This window comes from Dipodomys spectabilis, unplaced genomic scaffold (assembly GCF_019054845.1).
Source record: "Dipodomys spectabilis isolate Male_0828 unplaced genomic scaffold, ASM1905484v1 ptg000036l, whole genome shotgun sequence".
NCBI lineage: Eukaryota > Metazoa > Chordata > Mammalia > Rodentia > Heteromyidae > Dipodomys > Dipodomys spectabilis.
This window is the reverse complement of record NW_024870713.1, coordinates 1822740-1847864: the sequence shown is the minus strand read 5'-3', so window position 1 is coordinate 1847864 and position 25125 is coordinate 1822740. Positions and strand designations below refer to the sequence as shown.

Sequence of the window (25125 nt, the reverse complement as noted above, 5' to 3'; positions counted from 1 at the left end):
CATTGAGGAAAATGAACTATACAGTTCGTGGGTGGAGATGGGAAGAAGGGATTAGGAGAGAATGAGGGAACAGATGACACTGTATGAAAGGAAAGGTACTCACTACCTGACTCGTGTAATTGTAATCCGTCTGTATATCACCTCTATAACAACAAAGTAAACTAATTTTAAAAAAGAAAACGTATGCTGTAATAAGTAAGCAAAACTATGCCAAAAGAAATGATGGGAATCCTAAGAGGGAGGGAGATACTGATTGATGCTGTTACTCAAAACATTGAGAAAAAAAAACATTGAAAAACTTCTTCTTTATTCAAGAGACCATGAGGGCGAAAAAGATTGCCGTGATTGGCGCTGGGGTCAGTGGATTAGGTGCCATTAAGAGCTGCTTGGAGGAGGGACTTGAACCTGTGTGTTTTGAAAAGAACAATGATATTGGAGGAGTATGGAATTATGAGGTAATATTAAAAATATTGTCACAAGTATGATATGAGCTGTGTAACAAAGCTGCTTTCATTCAAATAGGAATAGAACTCTGATAACATACTTTCTTAGATGCATTTTTCAAAATAATACTTTCAAATAAGCTTGAAATTTCTTGAAGCACTTGGCCAGATCCTTGCATTTTTCTGAAACTTCCTATGGAATATTTGGGTTAACTGTATGCAAATTTACCTATTAGGAAGTTGAAGGTCAGGAAACATGTATAGTAATTCTGCCTCCAGGAAACTTGGCCAAAGGACTTGAACTCTGAATTGTAATTGTGATACTACTCTGTCCTATAGAACAATCCTTCATGTTGCTTTGCATTATTTACTGGTTGCTGGAAAAAATGTCTCCATACATTTTTGTGTCATCATGAATATGCAACTTACAGGAGTAGCATGGAGAGTGTTTCAGAAAGAGAAAAGGAAATGTAGTTTTTGGGTGTGGATGTGGGTGGGTGTGCTGGTACTAGGGCCAGTAACGTGCTGCCCTTAGCTTTTTGGCTCAAGGCTGGCACTCTACTACTTGAGCCACAGTTTCACTTCCACTTTTTTTGGTGGTTAATTGAAGGTAAGAGTCTCATGGATGCAATCCTCCTATCTCAGCCACCTGAGTAGCCAGGATTCGAGGCATTAGCCACCAGCACCCAGTGGAAAGTGTAGTCTTTTTTTTCTGTGTATATTTTTATTGAAAAAATACTGTACAGAGGGGTTACATGAGCATATATCCTATCTATCATTGTTACCTACTCCTTTGTTTTTCCCCTACCATCCCTTTCCTCCCCACCACCCCAATTCCTCCCTCTCCCCCTCCGAAGTTGTGAAGTTCGTTTTCAACATGGTGTACATTTCATTGTCAACTTGTATCCTTATTTCAGCATTTTGTTATTTCCTTTCCCCTCCCCAAATTAGAGAAAGGTATATACAAGATGCAGGGCACTGGAATCAAATATAGTGAAAACAGGGGTTATACCATGGGGGGGGCGAACATACAAAAGAAACAAAAAAAATCACACAGTACATTATAAATACATTAGAAACAACAGCAAAAACAATAAAACCACTTGTGTAGTCTTAGCATCCATGGGTCTTACTAAAATATAATGCATGTTTTATAAAAAGCAACTGTTTCTGAGAGCTCATTGTATATATTTAACTGTTGTCATAATTATCATCTAATATTTTAGCATAGCATGTATTTGCATAAATTTTTAAACCAAAAATCTTTAATGCTTTCCCCCAGTCTCCCATGCCTTCTCTTTAAGACAATTCCTTTCATTGTGAGGTTGATTTTGTCCTTTAATAGTTTTTCTTCCCAACACCCCATGGGTGTTTCTTTACATTATTCATTTATTGTCTACACTCTTAGTGCTTATAATAATTTTTCCATTGTGAAGCAATAACTGCTATGACATTGACTCTGTCAGTACAAATAGATACAAATACAAAAGAACCTTGAAATTAATGTTTTAGTTTTGTTGATCAATATTACAAAAACATTATCAAACAAGGGTTTTTAAAAGAAAAATAAATCCAACATCACAAATACAATCATTTCAAAGGCAATCTTCATTGTGCTCTTAGATCCTGAAAGGCATGGTTTTGTTTCTTACAGGAAACACCAAAGAGTAGAATTCCTGGGATATACAAATCTTTGACCTGCAACACCTCCAAGGAGATGACAGCCTTCAGTGACTACCCTATGCCTGATCATTATCCCAACTACTTGCACCATTCCAAAATGATGGAGTATATTAGGATGTATTCCAATCATTTTGGACTTATAAAATACATCCAGTTCCAAGTAAGGAGAAAAAAATTCTGCTCACCCTCTGCACATTGATAAAGACAAAGTCCAAACTGCCAGAGAAAACTGAGGCATGGTTTTGATTTCCATTTTCCACTAGAATTCTGAATGCGATATCATGTCTTCTTCATTCTCATTATTAGTAAATATTCGTTTCTGCCTTAGCCTCCCATCCTCACTCCAGGTGGAGCATCTTCTCAGGTTTGAACCTGAAATCTAGTTTTCAATTCAATTTATTGAAAGGACTGTAATATATAGGAAGTAGAAGTATTAGATTTTTTTTACTTTTTGAAATCAATATTTATTTTTTTTATTTTTTATTGTGAAAATACTGTACAGAGGGGTTACAATTACATGGGCAAGATAGTGAGTACATTTCTTATCAAGCATTGTAGCCTCCTCCTTTGTTTACCCTTCCCATCCCTTCCCAGCCTCCCCCTGCCCCTCACCCAATCCTCCCCCCCACACACACTGAAGTTGTAAAGTTCGTTTTCGACATGACAACTTGTACTTACCATTGTTGCAACAGGTCCACTTGTATCCTTATTTAAACGACTTGTTTTTCCCCTTCCCCTCCACAAATTATACTGACATCAAATACAGTGAAAGCAGGGGTTATACTGTGGGGGAGGGACATACAAAGCAACAAAGTAATAATCTTATAAATGAGTTAGAAACAAATGCATGAAAGAAAAAACATTTAAATACGTATCTTAGGGTTCATTTTCCTAACTTCACCTTATCTGACCTTTTCTGCTTGACTCATACATATACTAGATATTGCAAATAAGGGAAACCATGGGACTTATGTTTCTTTGGGCCTGGCTTACTTCACTTAATATAATTTTTTCCAAGTTTTTCCATTTCCTAACAAATGGGGCAATGTCATTCTTTCTGATGGAGGCATAGAACTCCCTTGTGTATATATACCACATTTTCTTGATCCATTCATCTACTGAGGGGCATCTGGGTTGGTTCCAGATCTTAGCTATGGTAAATAATGCTGCAATAAACATAGTTGTGCTGGTAGCTTTAGTATGGTCTTGTTTGTAAACATTTGGGTAAATGCCCCAAAGTGGGATGGCTGGGTCATAGGGGAGCTCTATGTGGAGTCTTTTGAGGAACCTCCATACTACTTTCCAAAGTGGTTGAACAAGTTTACACTCCCACCAACAATGCAGTAAGGTTCCCTTCTGTCCACATCCCCTCCAGCATCTGAAGTATTAGATTTTATTTTCCAAAGTTTTTTGATTGGTAAATGACATTTTGGGGAGGATTATTTACACAAAACACATAAAGATACAGGAACTATACAGAGGGTAAAACTCGCTTTATTTTTTCAAGGTATAGAATTCTTAGAAAAAATAATGAAGATGAGAACAATGCTCTAGAACTAAGTCTACCTTTGTTCTTTGTTTCCCCCAGACAAAGGTGTGCAGTGTGAGGAAGAGTCCTGATTTTTCATCCTCTGGCCAATGGAAAGTTGTGGCAGAAGCTGATGGGAAGCAGAAAGCCTATATCTTTGATGGAATTATGATCTGCAGTGGTCATTTTAATAAAAAGCATTTTCCACTACAGGATTTTGCAGGTAAATAATATATTCTTTAGATATTAACATATATATTCTTTAGATATTAACAATTTTAATATCTGTTCTATCCTATGCATTAAACAGAAAGTGTTTATATCACACAGTGTGGATACAAATGAACATATAGTGCTTTTCTAGAACCGTCAAGAAAGAGCTGATAGTGAAAATAGCACTGGAACTGAATTTTTTTTCAGGCAAACAGGGCCTAAAAACAGGCCCTTCATTGAATGAAGCAGACTGTGAAAAGTAGCAGAGTGTGAAATGGCTTGAAGAAGTTTAAGAAATGGCACACATTTGATGTATACCAAGTGGGTGGACAGGGAAAAGTATACAAAGTCCATGGAAAACTACTCTATTGTGTATGTGTTTGCTTGTGTGTAAGTGTACATGCATGTATGTGTAGTATGTGTAGAGTACAAATATGTGATTGTTTTTGTATCTTATAAGATGAGTCTTTCAGGGCTTCAGATGATAAATGGATAAGGAGGAAGATCAAATCAGCAATGCCAGTTAGAAGTTTTTTTGTTTTGTTTTGTTTGTCAATCCTGGGGCTTGAACTCTGGGCCTGAGCACTGTCCCTCCGCTCTTTAGCTCAAGGCTAACACTCTACCACTTGAGCCACAGCATCACTTCCAGTTTTCTGATTGTTTATTGGAGATAAGAGTTGCACAGTTTTTCTTGCCCAGGCTGGCTTTGAGCTGTGATCCTCAGATCTCAGCCTCCTGAGTAGCTAGGATTACAGGCGTGAGCCACTGGTGTCTGGCACCAGTTAGAATTTTTAAATAGTATATTTAACAGATGATAATGGAGGTTTGAAGTGATGCTGGTAGGATTAAGGAAAATGAGGCTATTGACTTACTGAAAAATGACAGAAAATACAGAACGTAATTCTAAATGTATATCACTATTATCATATATTGTTACTAAAATATAATCAATATTATTTTTTTTGTCCTATCAGTCATGGGACTTGAATTCAGGGCCTGGGCGCTGTCCCTGAGCTCTTTTTGCTCAAAGCTAGTGCTCTATGTCTTATGGTTAATTGGAGATAAGAGTCTTACACACTTTCCTACCTAGGCTGTATACTCAAATCTCAGCCTCCTAAGTAGCTAGGATTACAGGCATGAGCCACTAGCACTCAGAATATTATTCTTTATAATACATTGAAACCTCTAATATTCCCAGCTCATATCCATTAGCCAAGTGCCATTATTTAGCACATTAAATGTGAATTCTACCAATTAATATATGTTTTGATTGTCACACATACACCAGATTTAGAATGCATAATAAGAATATATAAAGCAGCTTATTATAAACCTCATGTGTTGATTATATACTAATATTTCAGATTACCTTGAATTAAATAAAATATATAATTTTATTACTGTCTTTTTTACACATTTTATAGGTCTACTATAAACTTCAAAATTGACTATATATTTTGAAAATTCTTTAGACAGCACTACTACTTATTGCTAAGAATATTTACCTATTTGTGAGTTTTCTCACAGAGTTACAAAAAGGGAATATGTAAATAAAGAAAGCACTACTACTTATTGCTAAGAATATTTACCTATTTGTGAGTTTTCTCACAGAGTTACAAAAAGGGAATATGTAAATAAAGATAAGAAAAAGACAATAACATAAAATGACATGAGTAATCATGTTGAGAAAATTTAAAATCAAGAAACTAGTATGCGTTGATTTTGGTTTTAGCCAGATTATTACTGTCAGTGATTATTCCGTTCCTTGGGTAATCTCATTCTGTAATATTGGTAGCAGTGACCCCAAGAAGAAAGAAGGGATTTAAGTATTATGTACTTCAGATTTGGAAATAAATGTTGACAGCAGCCTATCCCAGTTCTCTTAGTAATTTGAGAGCTTTGGATCTTGCTTCACAGGGATCAACAAGTTCAAAGGCAAATACCTCCACAGTTGGAAGTACAAGCACCCAGATGATTTTGTGGGGAAGAGAGTGGTTGTGATTGGCACTGGGAATTCTGGAGCTGATGTGGCTGGGGAGATCAGTCGTGTTGCTGAGCAGGTTTGGCATTATACACTGATTCTGTTCTTGGGTGTAAGCTTCACAACTGGAGAGTATGGGCCATAGGATTTTGACTTTTGTTGTTGGTTTAATGGTAGTATCTTGGTTTTGACTGCTAGCTAATTCAACAAAGAAATGGCACATTTTAATTCTGACTTTACGTGAGTAAAAGAACACAGAAAATCAGAAAACAGAAAATCATTCTATCATAATGAATATCAGTCATGATCATGGAAAAAAGTAATTAAAACTGCAGCCAGATAACAGAACTAGCCAGATTACGGTTGAAATATTTTATTGCATACTTGAAAATTGAATAATAAAGCTTGTTGGGATTGGTTTGGGATGAAGAGATTAAAGTCTGATCAAAGTACATTGATGTCAAATATGGACATGTCAAAATGATGCCTCTTTGTACAACTAACTGTTACTGATTTTATTTTCTTTTATTTTTATTGGAAAGATGATATACAAAGTGGTTATAGTTATACAAGTCAAGTAATCAGTACATTTCTTTTTTGAACAGTAACACCTCTTGCCTCATTTTCTCCCATTTTTCCCCACCCTTCCTCCCTCCCCCATGACTTGTATGGTTCATTTCAACATAATGTCTAGTGAGTATCACTGCTGCATTAGTTCACCCTTTGTCCCACCATTTCTGTGCTGATTTTAAAATATAGGTTATTTCTCAGGTATCATTACACTAGAGAAATGGAATTTTTAAGCTGAAATTAATTCTACAGAAAGTACCAAATATTAATATTAGTAATAAAATAGAAGTAGTATATAATATACACAAGCCTGGGTAAAACTGAACTGTTGATCTATAAATAAGTGGCCTGGAATAGAGCAGAAATGCATTGTGCTCCCACAGATGTAAGAAAATAAAGAACAGGTAAAGAAAAGATATTTCCTCTGTGCACTAATGTTGTTGACCACTGAAGAGCAGGGAAGGAGCCAGGTGTCAGTGGCTCCTGCCTGTAATCCTGGCTATTCTGGAGGGTGAGGTCTGAGGATCTTGTTTCAAGGCCAACAACAGTCAGAAAAGTCCTCCAGGCTTTATCTCCAATTAATCGAGGTGTGGCTCAAGTGAGAGAGTTCTAGCAGTAAGAGGAAAGTGAAAAGCTAGCCAAGAAGCTGGGAACTATGTTCAAGCCCCATATAGACACATATGCACACACACACTCACACACACACACACACACACACACACACACACACACGAAACAAAACGTAAGAATACAGACCACTTTCCACAATTCAAAATTAATTTTTGGTTTTGATCCTGGATCCCCAGCTAGAAAAGACATGATTTCCAATAAATGTACAACTGTTTTACAACCAACTGTTTTGAAGGTCTTTAACAAGATCAACATTTCTGTGACTCTGAGAGGTGTCACAGATCATTGTGATTGTTGCCTCAGAAGCTAGTGATTGTGTTTTCATTAAAAAGCTCCACCCAGACTAAAAGTGTGTGTGGCTCTAGTGGTAGAGAACCAAACTTCTGCAAGGAAGTCAAGTAAGAGCACTAGGCCCCAAGTTCAATCCTGGGGACTGGCACAAATAAATAGAAAACTATAGTCTCACTGGCACAAATAAGTAGAAAAAAAGTTTCAACATTTTCTCAAGGTCTGAGCAAAATACCTCAAAATAAAGAGTAAAATAATTCTCAGTAGGCATATCTTATTCTTCATGCACTATAATGTGTTTAAATGGAAACTTCCATTAGTTAATATGAGAAAATTCCCCACAGGAATTTATTTTGTTGTTATTAAAAACTTGTATTTAGGTATATTCATGTACTCACCATCATTCTGAAATTTAAAATTAAAGAAATTTTAGGAAACTAGGATTCTAACTTCTAATTCCTAAAATAATAATTTATTTGTGTTAAAAAATGTTTTCCCTATTCTTGGACCTAAAAGATTCCATACATCTTAGCATAGCTAGGGTAAACAGTACAATTGGAATAGGTTCATGATAAACTAAGTGAATTCAAATGATTCCAAGTAACTTAGCTTGTGAATAAGAGTGAAGAAAGAGGACAGGAAGCAGACAGGTATACAGGTGAGGTGATAAATTAATCCTATTCCCAGGATAACTGAAAAGATACTCTGAGAATATGGGAGTGGTGGGATATTAGCAACCAAATTTTTACTGTGCCATCCTTTTTTCTCTCACAGGTTTTCCTCAGCACAAGGCGAGGTGCATGGGTATGGAACCGGGTTTGGGATAATGGAAACCCCATGGATGCTACACTCTTTACTCGATACAAAAGAACACTCCAAAAATTATGTCCCACATTCTTGACCAAAAAATGGACAGAGAATAAATTAAATGCAAGGTTTAACCATGCCAACTACGGACTAGAAACTACACACAGGTAAGGCTAAAGACTTCAGACAAGCCACAGTATGTTTAAATACTGGCCCATTCAGCAGAATCTACAAAATAAATGACTAGCATAATGAATAAAGTTTGCCATTTTTATTTTTACTAGAATTTATCTTGCTGAGGAATAGCTAAGCATTTGATTTCCTAGTGGGAGCTCTTGGTTTTTCCATTAAGGTGTAAGGAAAAGGTGCATAGGGTGAGTTAACAGAAGCTTAAAACCTTGTTTTATATCAGATTTATATCATGTCACTATTCCACCTTTCAGCTATTTCCTCTTTACTCTCTAGATTCAAAACTAGATCACTGAGTGGCACGGGTCACTCACTCTTGTAATCCTAGGTACTCAGGAGGCTGAGTTCTGAGGATCACAGTTCAAAGTCAGCCTGGGCAGGAAAGTCTGTGAGGCTCTTATCTCCAATAAACTACCTCCCTCCCCCCAAAAAACCTACAAGTGGAACTGTGACTCAAGTGGTAGAACACTGACCTTGAGCAAAAAAAGCTCTGGAATAGCAACCAGGCTCTTAGTTCCAGCCCCAAGACTGGAAGAAAAAAAAAAACAACTATCCAATTGTATAACCACCCCCACACTCATATCATACAACCCCTTGACCTCTTCCATTTCCATAGTCCTTATCCTTAGCCATCCCACAACTTATCACCAAAAATTGTGATATATTCCACAGCTCTATTAATGTTCTTTCTTCAGGCAAAATAATAAGTGGGTGGTAAAAACAGAAAAATAATTTTAAGTATCTGGAAAAAAGGCTTACAGAGCTTCATAATTAGCTGAGGTGGTATGTGTGACTCTGGGATCTTCTATGAAAATATTTAGAATATAAGAGATACACTTAATAATAGTAGCAATAGAAACTGAAACTGTGATTTCCTGGTGGCAATTTATAATACAGACTTTCAATTGTAGTTATGAAAGATCTTTGCATCATTGAGCACTAAGTTTTTCCATTGGAGATTTGTTCTTAGAATGTTGTAGTTGCATTTTAGAGGTCTTTAAAAATATTAATGATCAACTAATATTAACCTTACATGATAGCAAAAGCAAATAAATATGTCAAACATAAAAACATCTTGTTTCTGTTAAAAATTATGATGAACTAATTATATTTAGTTTGCAATAGCACCTATTTAGTGCAATCTGAACTGGTTGTTATGTCATTATTATAGCTTTACAGCTTAGGAAACTGGGTCTAACATGTTTCATGACTTGCCCAAAGTTTCACACTGGGTAAAAGGTAGAACCACTTTTTGATATTCTGTTGTGATTCTGACAATGAAGTGCTAAACTAATAAGTATAATAAATTTACTTGATCCTTTCCAAAGATGCCATATGCAAGAGTAAAACATAACCACAATTTCTTAACAAAGAATATTCATATTCACTTCTTGACATTACATTCCTTATCATGCAGAATTTTTAGCTATCCAATAGTTATCAGTGATGAGCTGCCGAATCAAATAATTAGTGGAAGAGTGCTGATGAAACCAAATGTGAAGGAGTTCACTGAGACATCGGCCATCTTTGAGGATGGAACGGAAGAGAACATTGATGCTGTTGTCTTTGCCACGGGCTACACCTTCTCTTTCCCTTTCTTGGAGGATGAAGCTATCCTGGATAACCTGCACTCCCTGTTTAAATGTGTCTTCCCCCCTCAGCTAGAGAAGCCAACACTAGCTTTTATTGGCCTCCTCCAACCAGCAGGAGCTACCATCCCCACATCAGAACTGCAGAGCCGATGGGCTGTCCGTGTATTTGCAGGTATATGTTGATCTTCTCATGAATCGAATAAATTCTTAATTCTTAATTCTAACTTATAGGTCTTCTGTTCAATTTGTTTTTCCCCTTCCCCTGTTAAGTTTTCTGAAATTTCACCACTAGAAATTAATCATACTATACAAAAGGTGATTTTAAGCTCTGTGAAAGTTCTAGTGGAAGATGAAAGCATTTAATGAATTAAATTTAGAACATGCAAAATTAGAATCAGGTTACATTTGAATATTTGATTTGGTTCAGAAAAATCTCAATTTAGGATCGAGCTTTATAGAAACAGAATAAGATCAAGGAAGGGAAACAAATGGGGGAAATATGTCTATGGGAATAATTTTAAATGGCAGTTAAGTTTCTTTGCTTTCTATTGCCAAATGATTCGTGTTTTTATCTCATTTCCCAAGTTCTCACCCAAATTGATGCTTCTGAGTATATATATATAGATATATATGGATATATACTCTTTATATATATAGAGAAAGAGTATATATCCATATATATCTATGTATATCTATATATATAGATATATCTAGAGAGAGAGAGAGAGAGAGCCAGGAATAATAGACCTACTTCTTTTTGCTGTATTTCCCTGGTTTTTTATTTATTAGGATGAAAGCTGAATTTTCTTTATTGTAATATCTGAGCATCAGAGTAAATTGATTGATTATGTATAGCCTTTTCCCTGAAGTCCTGTGCTCTGTCATGGGTGGGGAATCTTCTTTAATTTTTCTGCCAAGGGCCATTTGAATATTCACAACATCATCTGCAAAATTATCAACACAGCCAGATAAGCCATGGGCATCCAAGGAAAAGCATATGTATCTACCCTGTTCTGTACTAAGCGACTTTTTAGGACATTTACAGCCTGCAGGCTACACATTCCTCAACTCTAGGAAGATTCTGTCTTCCCTGGATGATTACACAAAGGATCCCCTTATTCAGTCCTCTACATAGTGAGACATAAATTTACCAGTTGGTCAAAAATATTTTGAGTCCTCCCTTTCAGAAGTGAACTTGGACATAAATCCAGGTGACTTTAGCTGATTCTCTGTCTTATCTCTTTCATTTTCTGAAGTTGTATAAATATTCCCTGAGGGAAGTCAGGTAATACTTGATTGTCATTAAAATCTCTCCTCAGCATATCTCCAGTTTAGTATGTTGGTTTACTTTTGCATGTCTTGCATATTTTCTAGCAGATATGTTGTTTCTTTGCTGGTATCTTATATAAAAATAATGATACATTTACTAGGAATATGAGCAACAACAAATGACTCAAATCAAAGATGACAAATTGATGATATAGTGTTGGCCATATGAGAAGGGAAATAACTCAGAAATCATGGGCCTACTTCTTTTCTGTCACCTGGTGTTATTGTGTCTTTCTCATTTTGTTGTCATTTCCATTTCCAATGTTCACATTCACACATACATAACTTTCTTTTTTATATTCTTTGCTCTTCTCTTACCAATTGCAGTTATTACTCTCTTGGGACCATTTCCATTACTGAATACTATACAAAAACTAAGATGTTTACAACCACTATACAGATTGAGAAAAAGTATATTTGGGACTTAATCTCAAAGTTAGACCATGTTCAAATAAGAAAGGGACTTGTTGTCAGGTCATAGTATAGTTCAAAGGTCTCTAGAAAGTTAAAATACATTCTAAGGAGAATTCCTCATATTCAAGAATTTTTATTTTAGAGTCAACTGAAAAAATGATTCAAAACCTCCTTTCCCTTAAGGAAAAGGTATCTTATTTCCTGAAAACTTGAGAATGATATAAAGAAAATTTTCTTCCTTGGAATTTTTTTATTTAGGCCTTTAACCATGAGTGCCATAAAGACTTGCTTAGATATAACTCTTTCAAAACCACTCTCTTTGTTTACTTGTCTCCCTCAGCTATCCTGATAGTCTTGAATTTCTCTATCTTTCTTTTTTCAGGACTGAAGCAATTACCCTCACTGAGTGACATGCTGGCTGAAATCAACAAAAGGAAAAAACAACTTGAAAATGAGTAAGAAAACCAATTTTTGGATAAAGTAAAAAAAAAAACTTGTTAAGAAAAGGCTATTTGATGTTTCTCTTTTTGAATGTATATTTACATTATGTATACATTTGTCTTTCTTCATTTGTACCAAAATAAGATCTTTTGAGATAATGCATGAGGCCCTGGGTTCAATTCCCCAGAACCACATAAGCAAAAAGAAAAAAGCCAGAAGTGGTGCTGTGGCTCAAGTGGTAGAGCGCTAGCCTTGAGCTGAAGAGCTGAAGGATAGCACCCAGGCCCAGAGTTCAGGCCCCACGACCAGACCCCCCCCAAAAAAAAATAGGATTTCCCTTCATAATTTCTAATTAATAATTTCCATGCTTTAGGAAAGCTATTCTTTTTAAATACATTTTTGTTGTAAAAACAGTGTACAGAGGGTTACAGTTACATGAGTAATGAGTACATTTCCTATCCAACATTGTTACTTACTCCTTTGTTTTTCCCCTACCATCCCTTCCCTCCCCAAGTTATTCTTTTATTATTCTTTTATATATGATTTTTTTTTTTGTCAGTCGTGGGGCTTGAACTCAACCCCTGAGCTCTTCAGCTCAACACTAGCACTCTACCACTTGAGCTACAGTGCCACTTCCAGTTTTCTGGTGGTTTATTAGCGATAAGAATCTCATGGACTTCCCTGCTTGGGCTGGCTTTGAACTGTGATCCTCAGATCTCAGCATCCTAAGTAGCTAGGGTTACAGGCATGAGCCCTGACACCTGGCTCATAGGACTATTTTGTACTCAGACCTTACTCCTTTTTGTTGTTACATTATATTTATTTTATTAGGTTCAGTAAGTAGATAATGAAAATAAATTTTATTTCCTTTCCTATATTTACATCATTTTATTTTTCCCTATATCATTTTATTTTAAAGGTAGTTTTCGATAATAGAGAATATCAGTATTTTTGTTATATTTTCAATTTTGTGCAGTTCCCTTTGAGTTGTCCAACTTTAACTTTGGTATTGTCTACTGAGATTGATTAAGTGTCCTTATCTTGCTATCTTATACAAAAAATAATGTCTTTCCCATATTCTATAATAACTTCTCTGTTTCTACCATTAACATGCTGATGGATGACTTATAATAATATATTTCCTAATACTAAGTACTTACTGATATTTCTTTTTTTTATTTGCTTATGTGGTGCTGAGGAATCAAACCCAGGGCCTCATGCATGCAAGGCAAGTGCTCTACCACTGAGCCACCTTCCCAGCACCGTTACTAATATTTCTTGATCATTGTTTATGATTATTTTAAATACCATTCAATTTTACTTGATAGAACTTCAATTATAACTTTTACAGCTTTTGTAAATAGCCTGTGGTTTTCCTTTTCTTTCCATCTTTTTTAATTTTTGTTATATTTTCATGTTTATAGTAGTCTTACAAAATGAATGAATGCTGATTTTGCATATTTGGCAACTACTTAGAGTTTAATAGGATGGAAGCTTTATGCTACTTGAGTATTTGAAATAAATCATTGTTAGATTTTAGTAGTTATTTAAGAAAGGATTTGAATACCATATTTTCCTACTATTTTCATCAAGTTGCATTTTTATTCTCATACCAAATGTAAAAAAATACATGTTTAAATAAACCTTATAATTGTGATTTAATTTTGAAAACTTTTTTTGGGAGGGGGTCCGGTTGTGGGGCCTGAACTCTGGGCCTGGGCGCTGTCCCTCAGCTCTTCAGCTCAAGGCTAGCACTCTACCACTTGAGCCATAGCGCCACTTCCGGTTTTTTTCTTTTTGCTTATGTGGTGAGGAAACGAACCCAGGGCCTCATGTATGCAAGGCAAGCGCTCTACCACTGAGCCACCTTCCCAGACCCCTAATTTTGAAAACTTTAAGCATGTTGTCATCTATTATTTTTTTTTCCCATTTCTTCAATCTACCTCCTTATCTTTGTATAAAATACCTTACTGGTTTATATTTCTACTTTTTAAAATAATTGTCTTTAAGATTTAATTCTTTTTTCCAAATTCAAGAATTTAGTAATGTATGTCTGGTACTGCTTTCCTTAACATTAATTTATGTTTCTTTCCACCTAGGTCTTTTTTATCACTATTTTTTTTATTATTTTAGGTAGTTGTACATTTAACAAAATAAATTATTTTAAGTCATTACCATTTAACAAAGCTGTTTATAAATACAGCCTATCTTGATCAATGTCACCCCTTTCAACATTTGCACACATTCTTTCCTTACATACCCACTCCTCATAATTTTGTAGGATATTCATTAACCCTCCTCTTCTCTTCATTTGCCTATCCCTATCCTCTTGATGCCACCCTATGTCTTTCAAGTACCTGCTTCCTGGTGGTTTATTTTGCTGAAGTTTAATTTTGGCTATGTAAGGAATTACACTATTTGGGATCTCCCTTGAATCTACTGTATTTAAGTAAAGACACCAGCATAACCGTGTTTATTGCAGCACTATTCACCATAACCAAAGAATGGAATCAGGCCAGATGCCCTTCAATGGATGAGCAGATCAAGAAAATGTGACATGTATATACAATAGAATTTTATTCATCTACTAGAAAGAATGATATTGTACCATTTGTAGAGAAATGGAAAGACTTGGAAAAATTATGTTAAGTGAAACAAATCAGGCCCAGAGAGACAAAGGATCCATGTTTTCCCTTATATGTGAAAGCGAGATTTAGCTTACAAACGCCTAATACATTGAGAGGTATGGAAGTATATACAAAAGTATTTACCTAATTCTTCTGACAGGTTGGTTCATTCTAATTTATCTTTTAAATTGTCTTATTAAATTGTCTTGATTCTTATTATTTTATCAAGTTTTTTCTTTCTTTTACTAAAGACTCATTTAGTGGTGACTTTTAATTCCCAAGTATATAGAACAAGTTATAAGAAAGCAAGCATTTATACTAGTCTAGGAGTATTCAGAGGAAGAATTTCTATACAGAATCAGTACATACAAAACATATTTCACATAACTTGGAAACATAAAGTCAGAAATAGAGTTCAATATTCCTTTATTCATACAGTCTTTACTATTTGAAAATTTATTCAATGCAACTGAATCTTGTGTTTGGAATGGAAATTTATATCTAAGACTTCATCCACACAATAATTTGTACATACTGGAACTTTAAAACACTTGGGGAATTACATCTTGTATTTAAAGACTACAATATTCTAAAGAAACCAAGGCAAATGTATGAACTTAAGATAATTTAGTAAGTAGAAAATAATGAAGTCACTAAACAAAACAGAAATAAAAATCCATTGGGAACTCAGGAAACAAAGTGACTAAATTCTGACCTAGAACTCCTGGTATTTTCTTTCTGTGCCAGGTGTGTGAAAATACCAGGAAACCCACGTCGAGTGCGATATATCTGCTACATGGATGAAATTGCTTCTGAGATAGGAGTCAAGCCCAACTTGTTCTCTCTCCTCATCTGGGATACAAAACTAGCCATGGAGATGTTCTTTGGGCCCTGCACCCCTTACCAGTACCGTGTACAGGGACCTGGGAAATGGACTGGAGCCCGCAGAGCCATCCTCACTCAAAGAGATCGAATCCTTAAACCCCTGAAAACACGTGTGCTCGTACAGTCTGGATTCTCCTCTACTAGTCTGTTTTTGGACAAAAGTATCTGTGCTGTCATTTTGCTCTTTCTTCTCATGTTAGTCATCATACATATGATATGTCATTAGGCTCACACCGACACTGATGGTTATAAAACCCCCAAAGAACACTTTGTCCTTTTTTGAATTACATCCCTTAAGACCAATTGACTATTTGTTAGGCCAACTAGCTTATGTGTGGATATTCAAATTTTAAAAATCATTCCAATAATGATTTTCCCAACCTCTGATTCCAATATAAAAAGAAGAGATTTGAAAATGGAAGGTTTAGTTCCACATTTTTCCAGACATAAATTGAAGTGTATACGTTTGCACAAAATATGACAAATTGTCTGATGGTGCACCCTTTTGCAGAAGTAAACTTTGCCTTCTTGGGTCCCTTTTGAGTTGTTATCCTTATTCTTTAGTCCTACGTGATACCCTAATATCCTGAGATATTTCTAACAAATATTTACAGCAAAATTAAACTTAAGTCATTTTTTTTTATTTCTGCTGGTCCTAGGCTTGATTGCTGTCCCTTGGGTTTTGTTTTGTTTTGCTCGAGGCTATCACTCTACCACTTGAGCCAAACCTCCACTTCCAACTATATTGGTGGTGAATTGAAGCTAATTGAATCCCATGAACTCTCCTGCCTAGGCTGGTTTTGAACTGCAGTCCTCAGATCTTAACCTCCTAGGTAGCTAGGGTTACAGATGTGAGCCTACCAGCACCAGGAAATAGATTATTTCTTTAGTACAAACTTTTATCACATTTCTGCCCTACCAAGTCACCTATGATTCAGGGTTTATAAAATATCTACAGCAAATGCAAGTCTACAACTGTATCAAACTTGACGAAACAAGCATGTTCATCATATTTCAAACATATATAAACTCATTTTTCTGTTATACCAAGCACTTTTGGGTCAAATTTCATTCATTTTTCCAATTGAAAGTTTGTTTCATTTTATATCACAGAAAATAATTTTTTAAATGTGTTAACCAATTTATCACTTATATTTGTTTATTTATTTATTTATCATTTCCCCTAATTCCAAAATCCAAAATAGTATTAAAAGATGATGTTTGTGCCCAACTCATAAGGGAATGGAAAGACTTGGAAAAAATTATATTATGCAAAGTAAGCCAGACTCAAAGAAACATAGGTTGCATAGTTTCCCTCATTTGTAATAACTAGACTATGTCTAGGATATTCTTAGCACAGGATTACAACGGTTCAATAGCTATGTGCATATGACCATATAAAATGATGCTTATCGAAATGAACTCCAAGAAATGGAAACGAGTTATTTTTATTGTACTGTTTTCAGTTATTACTTTTTCTTTCTTTTTTCCTTTGTTTTATTCTCTGTTTTATTTCTGTACCCTTTGTCTTGATTATAAGTTTATCTGATTTGGAGAAGGGAAGAGGAATCACAGAAACAGTGGGACAAAGGGTGAACCAATTCAATAGTGATACTCACTAGGCACTGTTTTGGAAATGAACTTTACAGTTAGGGAAGAGGGTGGGAAGTGGGAAAAAATGAAAGAGGGGATAACACTGTTCAAAAAGAAATTTACTCATTACCTTAATCACATAATTGTAACCCTGCTGTAAATCACCTTTCAAATAAAATTTAAATTTAAAAAAAGATGATGTTTGCTTAAATAAAGATCAAGATTTGGGGAAAATCCTGCAGGACCAGAGATTTGTATGTTTATATGACTTATAAATTAAGTTGGGATATGATCCATCCCAGAGATGGAGAGAAAGATTGATATCTTTTTGGAAGGAAGAAAACTAAACTCTGAGAAAGTAAGACATATTTCAAGGAAACAAAAAATTCTTCACAAATGTTTCAGTGAGTTGAATAAATGTGTGGTGTTCCACATCTTCTGTAACTTTGGAAGCACTGAGTAGAACAATGCTAATTAAGGAAACCACTGAATTAGATAATTGTGATAAGGAAATACTGGATTTCACATTACTAAGTAAAAATACATTACAATTACAATGTGTTTAAAAAGCTTCTTTGTATCTGGGTTGTTTTTCTCTATATTTCTTCTTTTTCCCATCAGGCAGATGCTGAGATTATTTTTCCATTCAAATTCATACTGCCTTTTGATAGCACAAAATCTTTTTTTTTTTTTTGTCGGTAGTGGGGCTTGAACTCTGGGCCTGGGCGCTGTCCCTCAGCTCTTCAGCTCAAGGCGAGCGCTCTACCACTTGAGCTACAGCGCCACTTCCGGTTTTCTGGTGGTTTATTGGAGATAGGAGTCTCACGGTCTCTCCTGCCCGGGCTGGCTTTGAACCGCGATCCTCAGATCTCAGCCTCCTGAGTAGCTAGGATTACAGGCGTGAGCCACCAGCGCCCGGCACAAAATCTTTTTTTTAATTGTGAAAATACTGTACAGAGGGGTTCCAATTACATGGGCAAGATAATGAGTACATTTCTTATCAAGCACTGTAACCTCTTCCTTGCTGCTCTTTTTCAAGGAGGCGCAGATGTCTCATTAAATTGTTGGTTTCAGATCTCTCTGATTTGTTGATGTAAGAACTTGCCTCTGAGTACTGCCTTTGCTGTGTCCTAGAGGAGCTGGTAATTTGTGTGTTCATTTTTGTTGAATATCATGAATATTTGAATTTCCTTTCTAATCTCTTCCATGACCCACTTGTGATTCAGCAGTGTGTTGTTCAGCCTCCATGTGTTACAAGACTTTCTTTGGTGGCTTTTGGTGTTGAGTTCTAATTTTATTCTCTTGTGGTCTGAGAGAATGCAAGATATAACTTCAATGTTTCTGAATTTGGACAAGTTTGCTTTGTGGCCTAAAATTTGGTCTATTTTGGAAAATGTCCCATGTGCTGCTGAGAAAAACGTGTAATCTGATGTTGCTGGGTGAAATTCGGTAGATGTCTGTTAAATATCATTGATCTATGCAGTTGTTTAGATCTGCGGTTTCTCTGTTGAGTTTTTGCTAAGTTGATCTATCTAGTAGAGAAAGTGGTGTGTAAAAGTCCCCAACAATTAATGTCTTTGGATCTATGTGGGATTTGAGGGAAAATAGTGTTTCTTGGATATATTTGGGTGCTCCGTTGTTTGGTGAATAGATATTTAGAATTGTAATATCCTCCTGAAGGAGAGATCCCTTAATTAGTATGTAGCGACCTTCTTTATCTCTTCTCACTAATTTTAATTTGAAGTCTATTTTATCTGATATTAGGATTGTAACTCCTGCTTGTTTATGGGGGCTGTTTTCTGGTAAATTTTGTTCCAGCCTTTCACATTGAAAATGTGTTTGTTTTTATGGGCAAGATGTGACTCCTGAAGGCAGCAGATAGAAGGATCTTGCTTTTTAATCCAACTAGAGAGTCTATGTCGCTTAATTGGAGAGTTAAGTCCGTTAATGTTGAGAGATAAGGCTGAGAGGTATTTGGGAGTTTCTGCCATTTTATCCACCTTCTTGGAGGCTAGGGCAACTGGGTTCTTCCTATGGTTCTTGCATTCTCAGTTTGGGTGCAGTTTCTTTATTGTGCTCTTGTTGGTTTTCTATGTGAGGGACATCTTTAAGCATCTTTTGTAGAGCTGGTTTGGTGGAGATATATTGTTTCAATTTGTCTTTACTATGGAAGGTTTTTATTTGACCTTCGGTTATGAAGGAGAGTTTAGCTGGGTACAATATTCTTGGTTGATAGTTGTTTGTCTTTATGGTATGGCATACATCATTCCAGGCTCTTCTTGCTTTGATTGTCTCTGCTGAGAATTCTCAGGTGATTCTAATTGGTTTCCCTTTATAGGTGATTGATTTTTTTTCTCCTTGACAGCTTTAAGGATCTCTTCCTTGGTCTGAATTGATCCTAACACAAAATCTTTGATAGATAAAAAGTATATAGTCTTATATGCTATTAATATAAACTACCTTTATACACAATCACTGAAGATCACTGGAAAGAAATAAAAGAAACTATGATAGGCACAATTCTGGAAGATAATCCTGAAGAGTGAAATCCTTGTAGAATTCCCTTCCCTGGGATTTAGTGCTGCCTGTAAATATGACCAGGTTTAAATAGGGACACAGGTTGATCTATTGCAACAATGAGATGTACAAAATGCTACGTTGAAAAACAAACTTTGTTAAGAAATGTACTCATCACCTTGCTAATGTAATTGTACCCTTCTGTACAGTATTTTCACGATAAAAAACTTACTTATAAAAAGTCAGTTCAATAAGTATTTAATTAGCACACAAAATAGGCTCTGTGTCATTCATTGTACTAAGACACGAATATATGTGGAAGTTTTCCTGGTTGAAGAGGTTATTACACAGGATAAAATGCATGCCACAGAGTCACCATACAGGAAAGAAATAGTGCAGAAGAAGGGCAAAGCATATTAGTTAGAGAAGTGGGTGTCTCTAGGAACTCAATTTTGAAGCAGGTTGTTGCTAGGCTTTCTTAGTCTTTCCTTGATCTCAAAAGCCTCTAGAGTAGTTGAGATTAGAGGCATGTACCATCAAGCCCACCCTAACAAGAACTTTTCAAAAATGGAATGTATGTGCATCTTGTGAAACAGCAGCATACCCATCCATCATTCCATGTAGACAACACTTGATAAACATAGATAAGGTATACTGCAAAGAAATTCTTACATTGGTTAGAAGATTAGACCAGATGACCTTGAAATAACTTTCAACTGAAAATTGAAACTAATTGCTCTAAAACCTAGAAATATAATCACAATTTATTGTTTTGCTTCATTTCTATATATTTATGGAAAGAACTAAAGGTTTAAAATATAATCACCATTATTGCTTTCATCCAAATACAATTAATACTAGTTTTATATAATTCTTTTATTTTGTTTTATTTGTTTACAAAAGTTATATTAACAGAACTTCTTTTCATTGCACTGGAAAAATATACAATATGTATATTTTAAATGTAAAACTACCTAAAATAATTCATGGGTTTTACTTTCTTTGCCTCCTTTATCAATATTTCTTATCTCAGGACAGAACTCAGGAAGCAAGGAAGGGAAGAACTGGAAATAAACAGGAAATGGTAAGTCAAAAAGTCTCTCTTTGTAAATAATACTGGTCTATATTTAGAAAATCTCAAACATTTCATCAGAAGATTCTCAGATTTGTTGTATAAATTTGGCAAAGTATCAAGCTACAAAAATCAATATACATAAATCAGTAACATTCTTACACATTCTTACTTCAGAATAAACTGTAACTAAGAAGGTAAAAGACCTCTACGATGAAAACTATAAAACATTAAAGACATAAATTGAAAGAGACACTTGGAATGAAAAAAAGTCTTACACTCATATATTGAAACAAAATGGCCTTAACTACCAAAAACAATCTACAGATTCTATGTAATCTTAACCAAAATACTAACAACATTGTTTGTGGTACTAGAAAAAAAATAATGAAATCATATGGAAGTACAACAGAGTGTAAATAGCCAAAACAATCTTGAACAAAAAGAAAAATCCTGGAAATATCATACTACCTGATTTCAAAACATATGTCAGAATCACAGTATAAAAACAGCATGGCATTAGTATACAAACAATGGAACAGAATAAAAGTCCCAGAATTAGTCTATGCGCGCACAGTATAGTGTTTCTTGACAAACATGCAAAAACATAGTTTGGGCAAAAGACAAAAGACAGTACTTGGAAAAATTAATATCCATGCCAGGTGCCAGTGGCTCACATCTGTAATCCTAGCTACTCAAGAGGCTGAGATTTGAGGATCAAGGTTCTAAGCTAGCCCTGGCAGAAAAGTCCCCATGAGACTCTTATCGCCAATTAGTCACTCAAAAACCACAGGTGGAGCTCTGGTTCAAAGTGGTAGAGCAAAAGGGCTTTGTGACAGTGCCTAGAACTTGAGTTCAAGCCCCATGACCAATAAAAACTTTAAAAAAATAAATATCCACATGTAGACTGATATTATAGCCCTACATCTCACCAATATAAAACCCAACTTGATCAAAAACCTTAATGAAAGACCTGAAATTCTGAAGTGACAATCATTGCTATTGAAGCAATGATTTCCTGAGTAAGACTCTAATATTCCAAAAATTAAAGTAAGAATTGCATCAAGGGGCTGGGAAGGTGGCTCAGTGGTAGAGCGCTTGCCTTGCATGCATGAGGCCCTGGGTTCGATTCCCCAGCACCACATAAGCAAAAAGAAAAAAAGCCAGAAGTGGCGCTGTGGCTCAAGTGGTAGAGCGCTAGCCTTGAGCTGAAGAGCTGAGGGACAGGGCCCAGGCCCAGAATTCAGGCCCCATGACCCGACATCCCCCCCCAAAATAAAATTGCATCAAGTTGGGATACTTCTGAATAGCAAAACAAGCACTCAACAAGGCAGACAGAGACTACATGATGGGAAGTCAGCTATTCGTCTTACAGAACTAATATCTAAAATATGTAAAGAATTAAAGATGAATATGTAGCTCTTGACTGTAATCTCAACATTTGAGTCAGGAGGATTCTGGGATTGAGGCCAGTATGGACTACATAGAAAGATCCTATCTAAAAAGGAAAAGAAAGAGGGAGAGAAGGAAAAGAGAGAGAGCAAGACAGATAGGAAGACAGGTTTCCAAAGCTCCAACAAAACAAGTAACTCAGTCAACAAATGTGTAAGTTATCCGAACTGATATTTCTCAAAAAAGAAGTATAAATGATCAATAAAGGAAAACAATTTATTTCTATACAAGCAAGTTTAAAACAACAATTTTTTTTAATTTTAATTGTTTTTATTTATATGTATTACATTTTTTACTGTGAAAATACCATACTGAGGGGTTACAATTATATGAGCAAGGTACTGAGTACATTTCTTATCAAGCACTACTGCCTCCTCCTTTGTTTCCCCTTACCACATCCTTTCGATTTCCCCCCTCCCCTCCCCCGCCCCCTACACCAAAGTTGTAAAGTTCAGTTTCAACATAACGTCTTGTACATCTCATTGTTGCAATGGGTCAAACTGTATCTCTATTTAAACAATTTGTTTTTTCCCTTCTCCTCCACAAATTATACCAACATAAAATACAGTGAAAACAGAAGTTATACCATGGCGGAGGGACATAAAAAGCAACAAAGAAATCATCTTATAAATGTGTTAGAAACAATCGCATGAAAGAAAAAGCCACTTGTGTCCTTATCTTGGGGTTCATTTCACCTAACATCAAATTATCTGACCTCTTCTGCTTGTCTCACACATATACTAGTTTTTGCAAATAAGGGAAACCATGGGGCCTATGTTTCTTTGGGCCTGGCTTACTTCACTCAATATTATTTTTTCCACATCTTTCTATTTCCTAACAAATGGGGCAATGTCATTCTTTCTGATGGAGGCATAGAATTCCATTGTGTATATATACCACAATTTCTTGATCCATTCATACTGAGGGACATCTGGGTTGGTTCCATATCTTAGTTATGGTAAATAATGCTGCAATAAACATAGTTGTGCTGGTAGCTTTAGTATGGTCTTGTTTGTTACCATTCGGGTAAATGCCCAAAAGTGGTATTGCTGGGTCATAGGGGAGCTCTATGTGGAGTCTTTTGAGGAAACTCCATACTGCTTTCCAAAGTGGTTGAACAAGTTTGTACTCCCACCAACAATATAGGAGGGTTCCCTTCTGTCCACATCCCCTCCAGCATCTGTTGTTATTAGAGGTCTTGATTATAGCCATTCTAACTGGGGTGAGGTGGTATTTCAATGTGTTCTTTTTTAATTGTGAAAATACCGTACAGAGGAGTTACAATTACATGGGCAAGATAAAGAACACATTTCTTATCAAGCATTGTTACCTACTCCTTTGTTTCCCCTTCCCATCCCATCTCCCCCCTCTGCTCCCACCATATCCACTCCCCTCCCGCCCCCGCCAAAGTTGTAAAGTTCGTTTTTCGACATAACACTTGTACATCTCCTTGTTGCAATGGGTCCACCTGTATCCCTATTTAAACGATTTATTTTTTCCCTTACCCTTCATCAGAAAGAATGACATTGCCCCATTTGTTAGGAAATGGAGACTTGGAAAAAATTATATTAAGTGAAGTAAGCCAGGCCCAAAGAAACATAGGCCCCATGGTTTCCCTTATTTGCAATAACTAGTATATGTCTGAGACAAGCAGAAAAGGTCAGATAGTTAATGTTAGGTGAAATGAACCCCAAGGAATGTATTCAAATGTTTTTTTTCTTTCATGCAATTGTCTCTAACATATTTATAAGATGATTTCTTTGTTGCTTTGTTTGTCCCTCCCTCATGATATAACCTCAATGTTGTTTTGATTTGCATTTCTTTTATGGCTAGAGAGGTTGAACATTTCTTCATGTGTCTATTGGCCATCCTTCTTTCCTTTTCAGAGAAGTTTCTTTGTAAGTCTTTAGCCCACTTATTTATTGGGCAGTGGTTTCTTTGAAGATTTGTTGTTAGGGGATTTAATTTTTTGAGTTCCAGGTATATTTTAGATATGAGACCCTTGTTCATTGTATGGCTAGTGAAAATCTTCTCTGAATCCGTGGGCTTTCTATTGATCTTGCTAGCTATGTCCTCTATAGCAATAAGACAAGATGCAAACATAAAAGGGATCCAAATAGGGAAAGATGAAGTAAAACTCTTCCTCTTTTCAGATGACATGATCTTGTATTTAAAGAATCCCATGGACTCCACTCCCAAATTACTCAAGCTGATTCAAAACTTTGGCAAAGTAGCAGGGTATAAAATTAACCCTCAAAAATCAATGGCTTTTCTGTATGCCACCAATGAGAAAAGCATGGCTGGAATCAGGAAAGTAACTCCATTCATAATAGCCCCACAAAAAAAAATAAAGTACCTAGGAATTAACTTAACCAAAGAAATGAAGGACTTCTATGATGAAAACTTTAAAAGCCTGAAAAAGGAAATCAAAACCGAACTTAGAAAGTGGCAAAAACCTCCCATGCTCCTGGATTGGAAGGATCGACATCATGAAAATGGCAATACTTCCTAAGGCTATCTACAAATTCAATGCGATACCTATCAATATTCCAACCTTATTCTTCAAGGAAATAGATGAAGCAATTCAAAAATTCATATGGAACAACTAAAGACCCCGAATAGCAAAAAAATTATCCTTAATAGAAAGAATAGTGATGGAGGAATATCAATACCAAATTTCAAACTCTACTCAAAGCCATAGTAATCATAGCAGCTTGTTAGTGGCACAAGAACAGACCTCAGAACCAATGGAATGGAATTGAAAATCCAGAAATGAACTCACAAACCTATAGCCACCTAATCTTCGATAAGGGAGCTAAATAAAAAAGAATGGAAGAAAGACAGCCTCTTCAGTAAATGGTGCTGGCAAAA

At 35.7% G+C, this 25125-nt stretch overlaps 1 protein-coding gene across 1 annotated transcript; it reads left to right on the top strand.

Moving 5' to 3' along the window:
* Positions 1-320: 320 nt before the first annotated feature.
* On the top strand, positions 321-15846 carry LOC122106090 (flavin-containing monooxygenase 5-like). Its single transcript, XM_042677369.1, has 9 exons — positions 321-455; positions 2098-2286; positions 3715-3877; positions 5785-5927; positions 8111-8310; positions 9750-10096; positions 12050-12122; positions 12530-12532; positions 15483-15846. The coding sequence occupies exons 1-9, from the start codon at positions 321-323 to the stop codon at positions 15844-15846; spliced, it is 1617 nt and encodes a 538-aa protein (XP_042533303.1).
* Positions 15847-25125: the final 9279 nt, after the last annotated feature.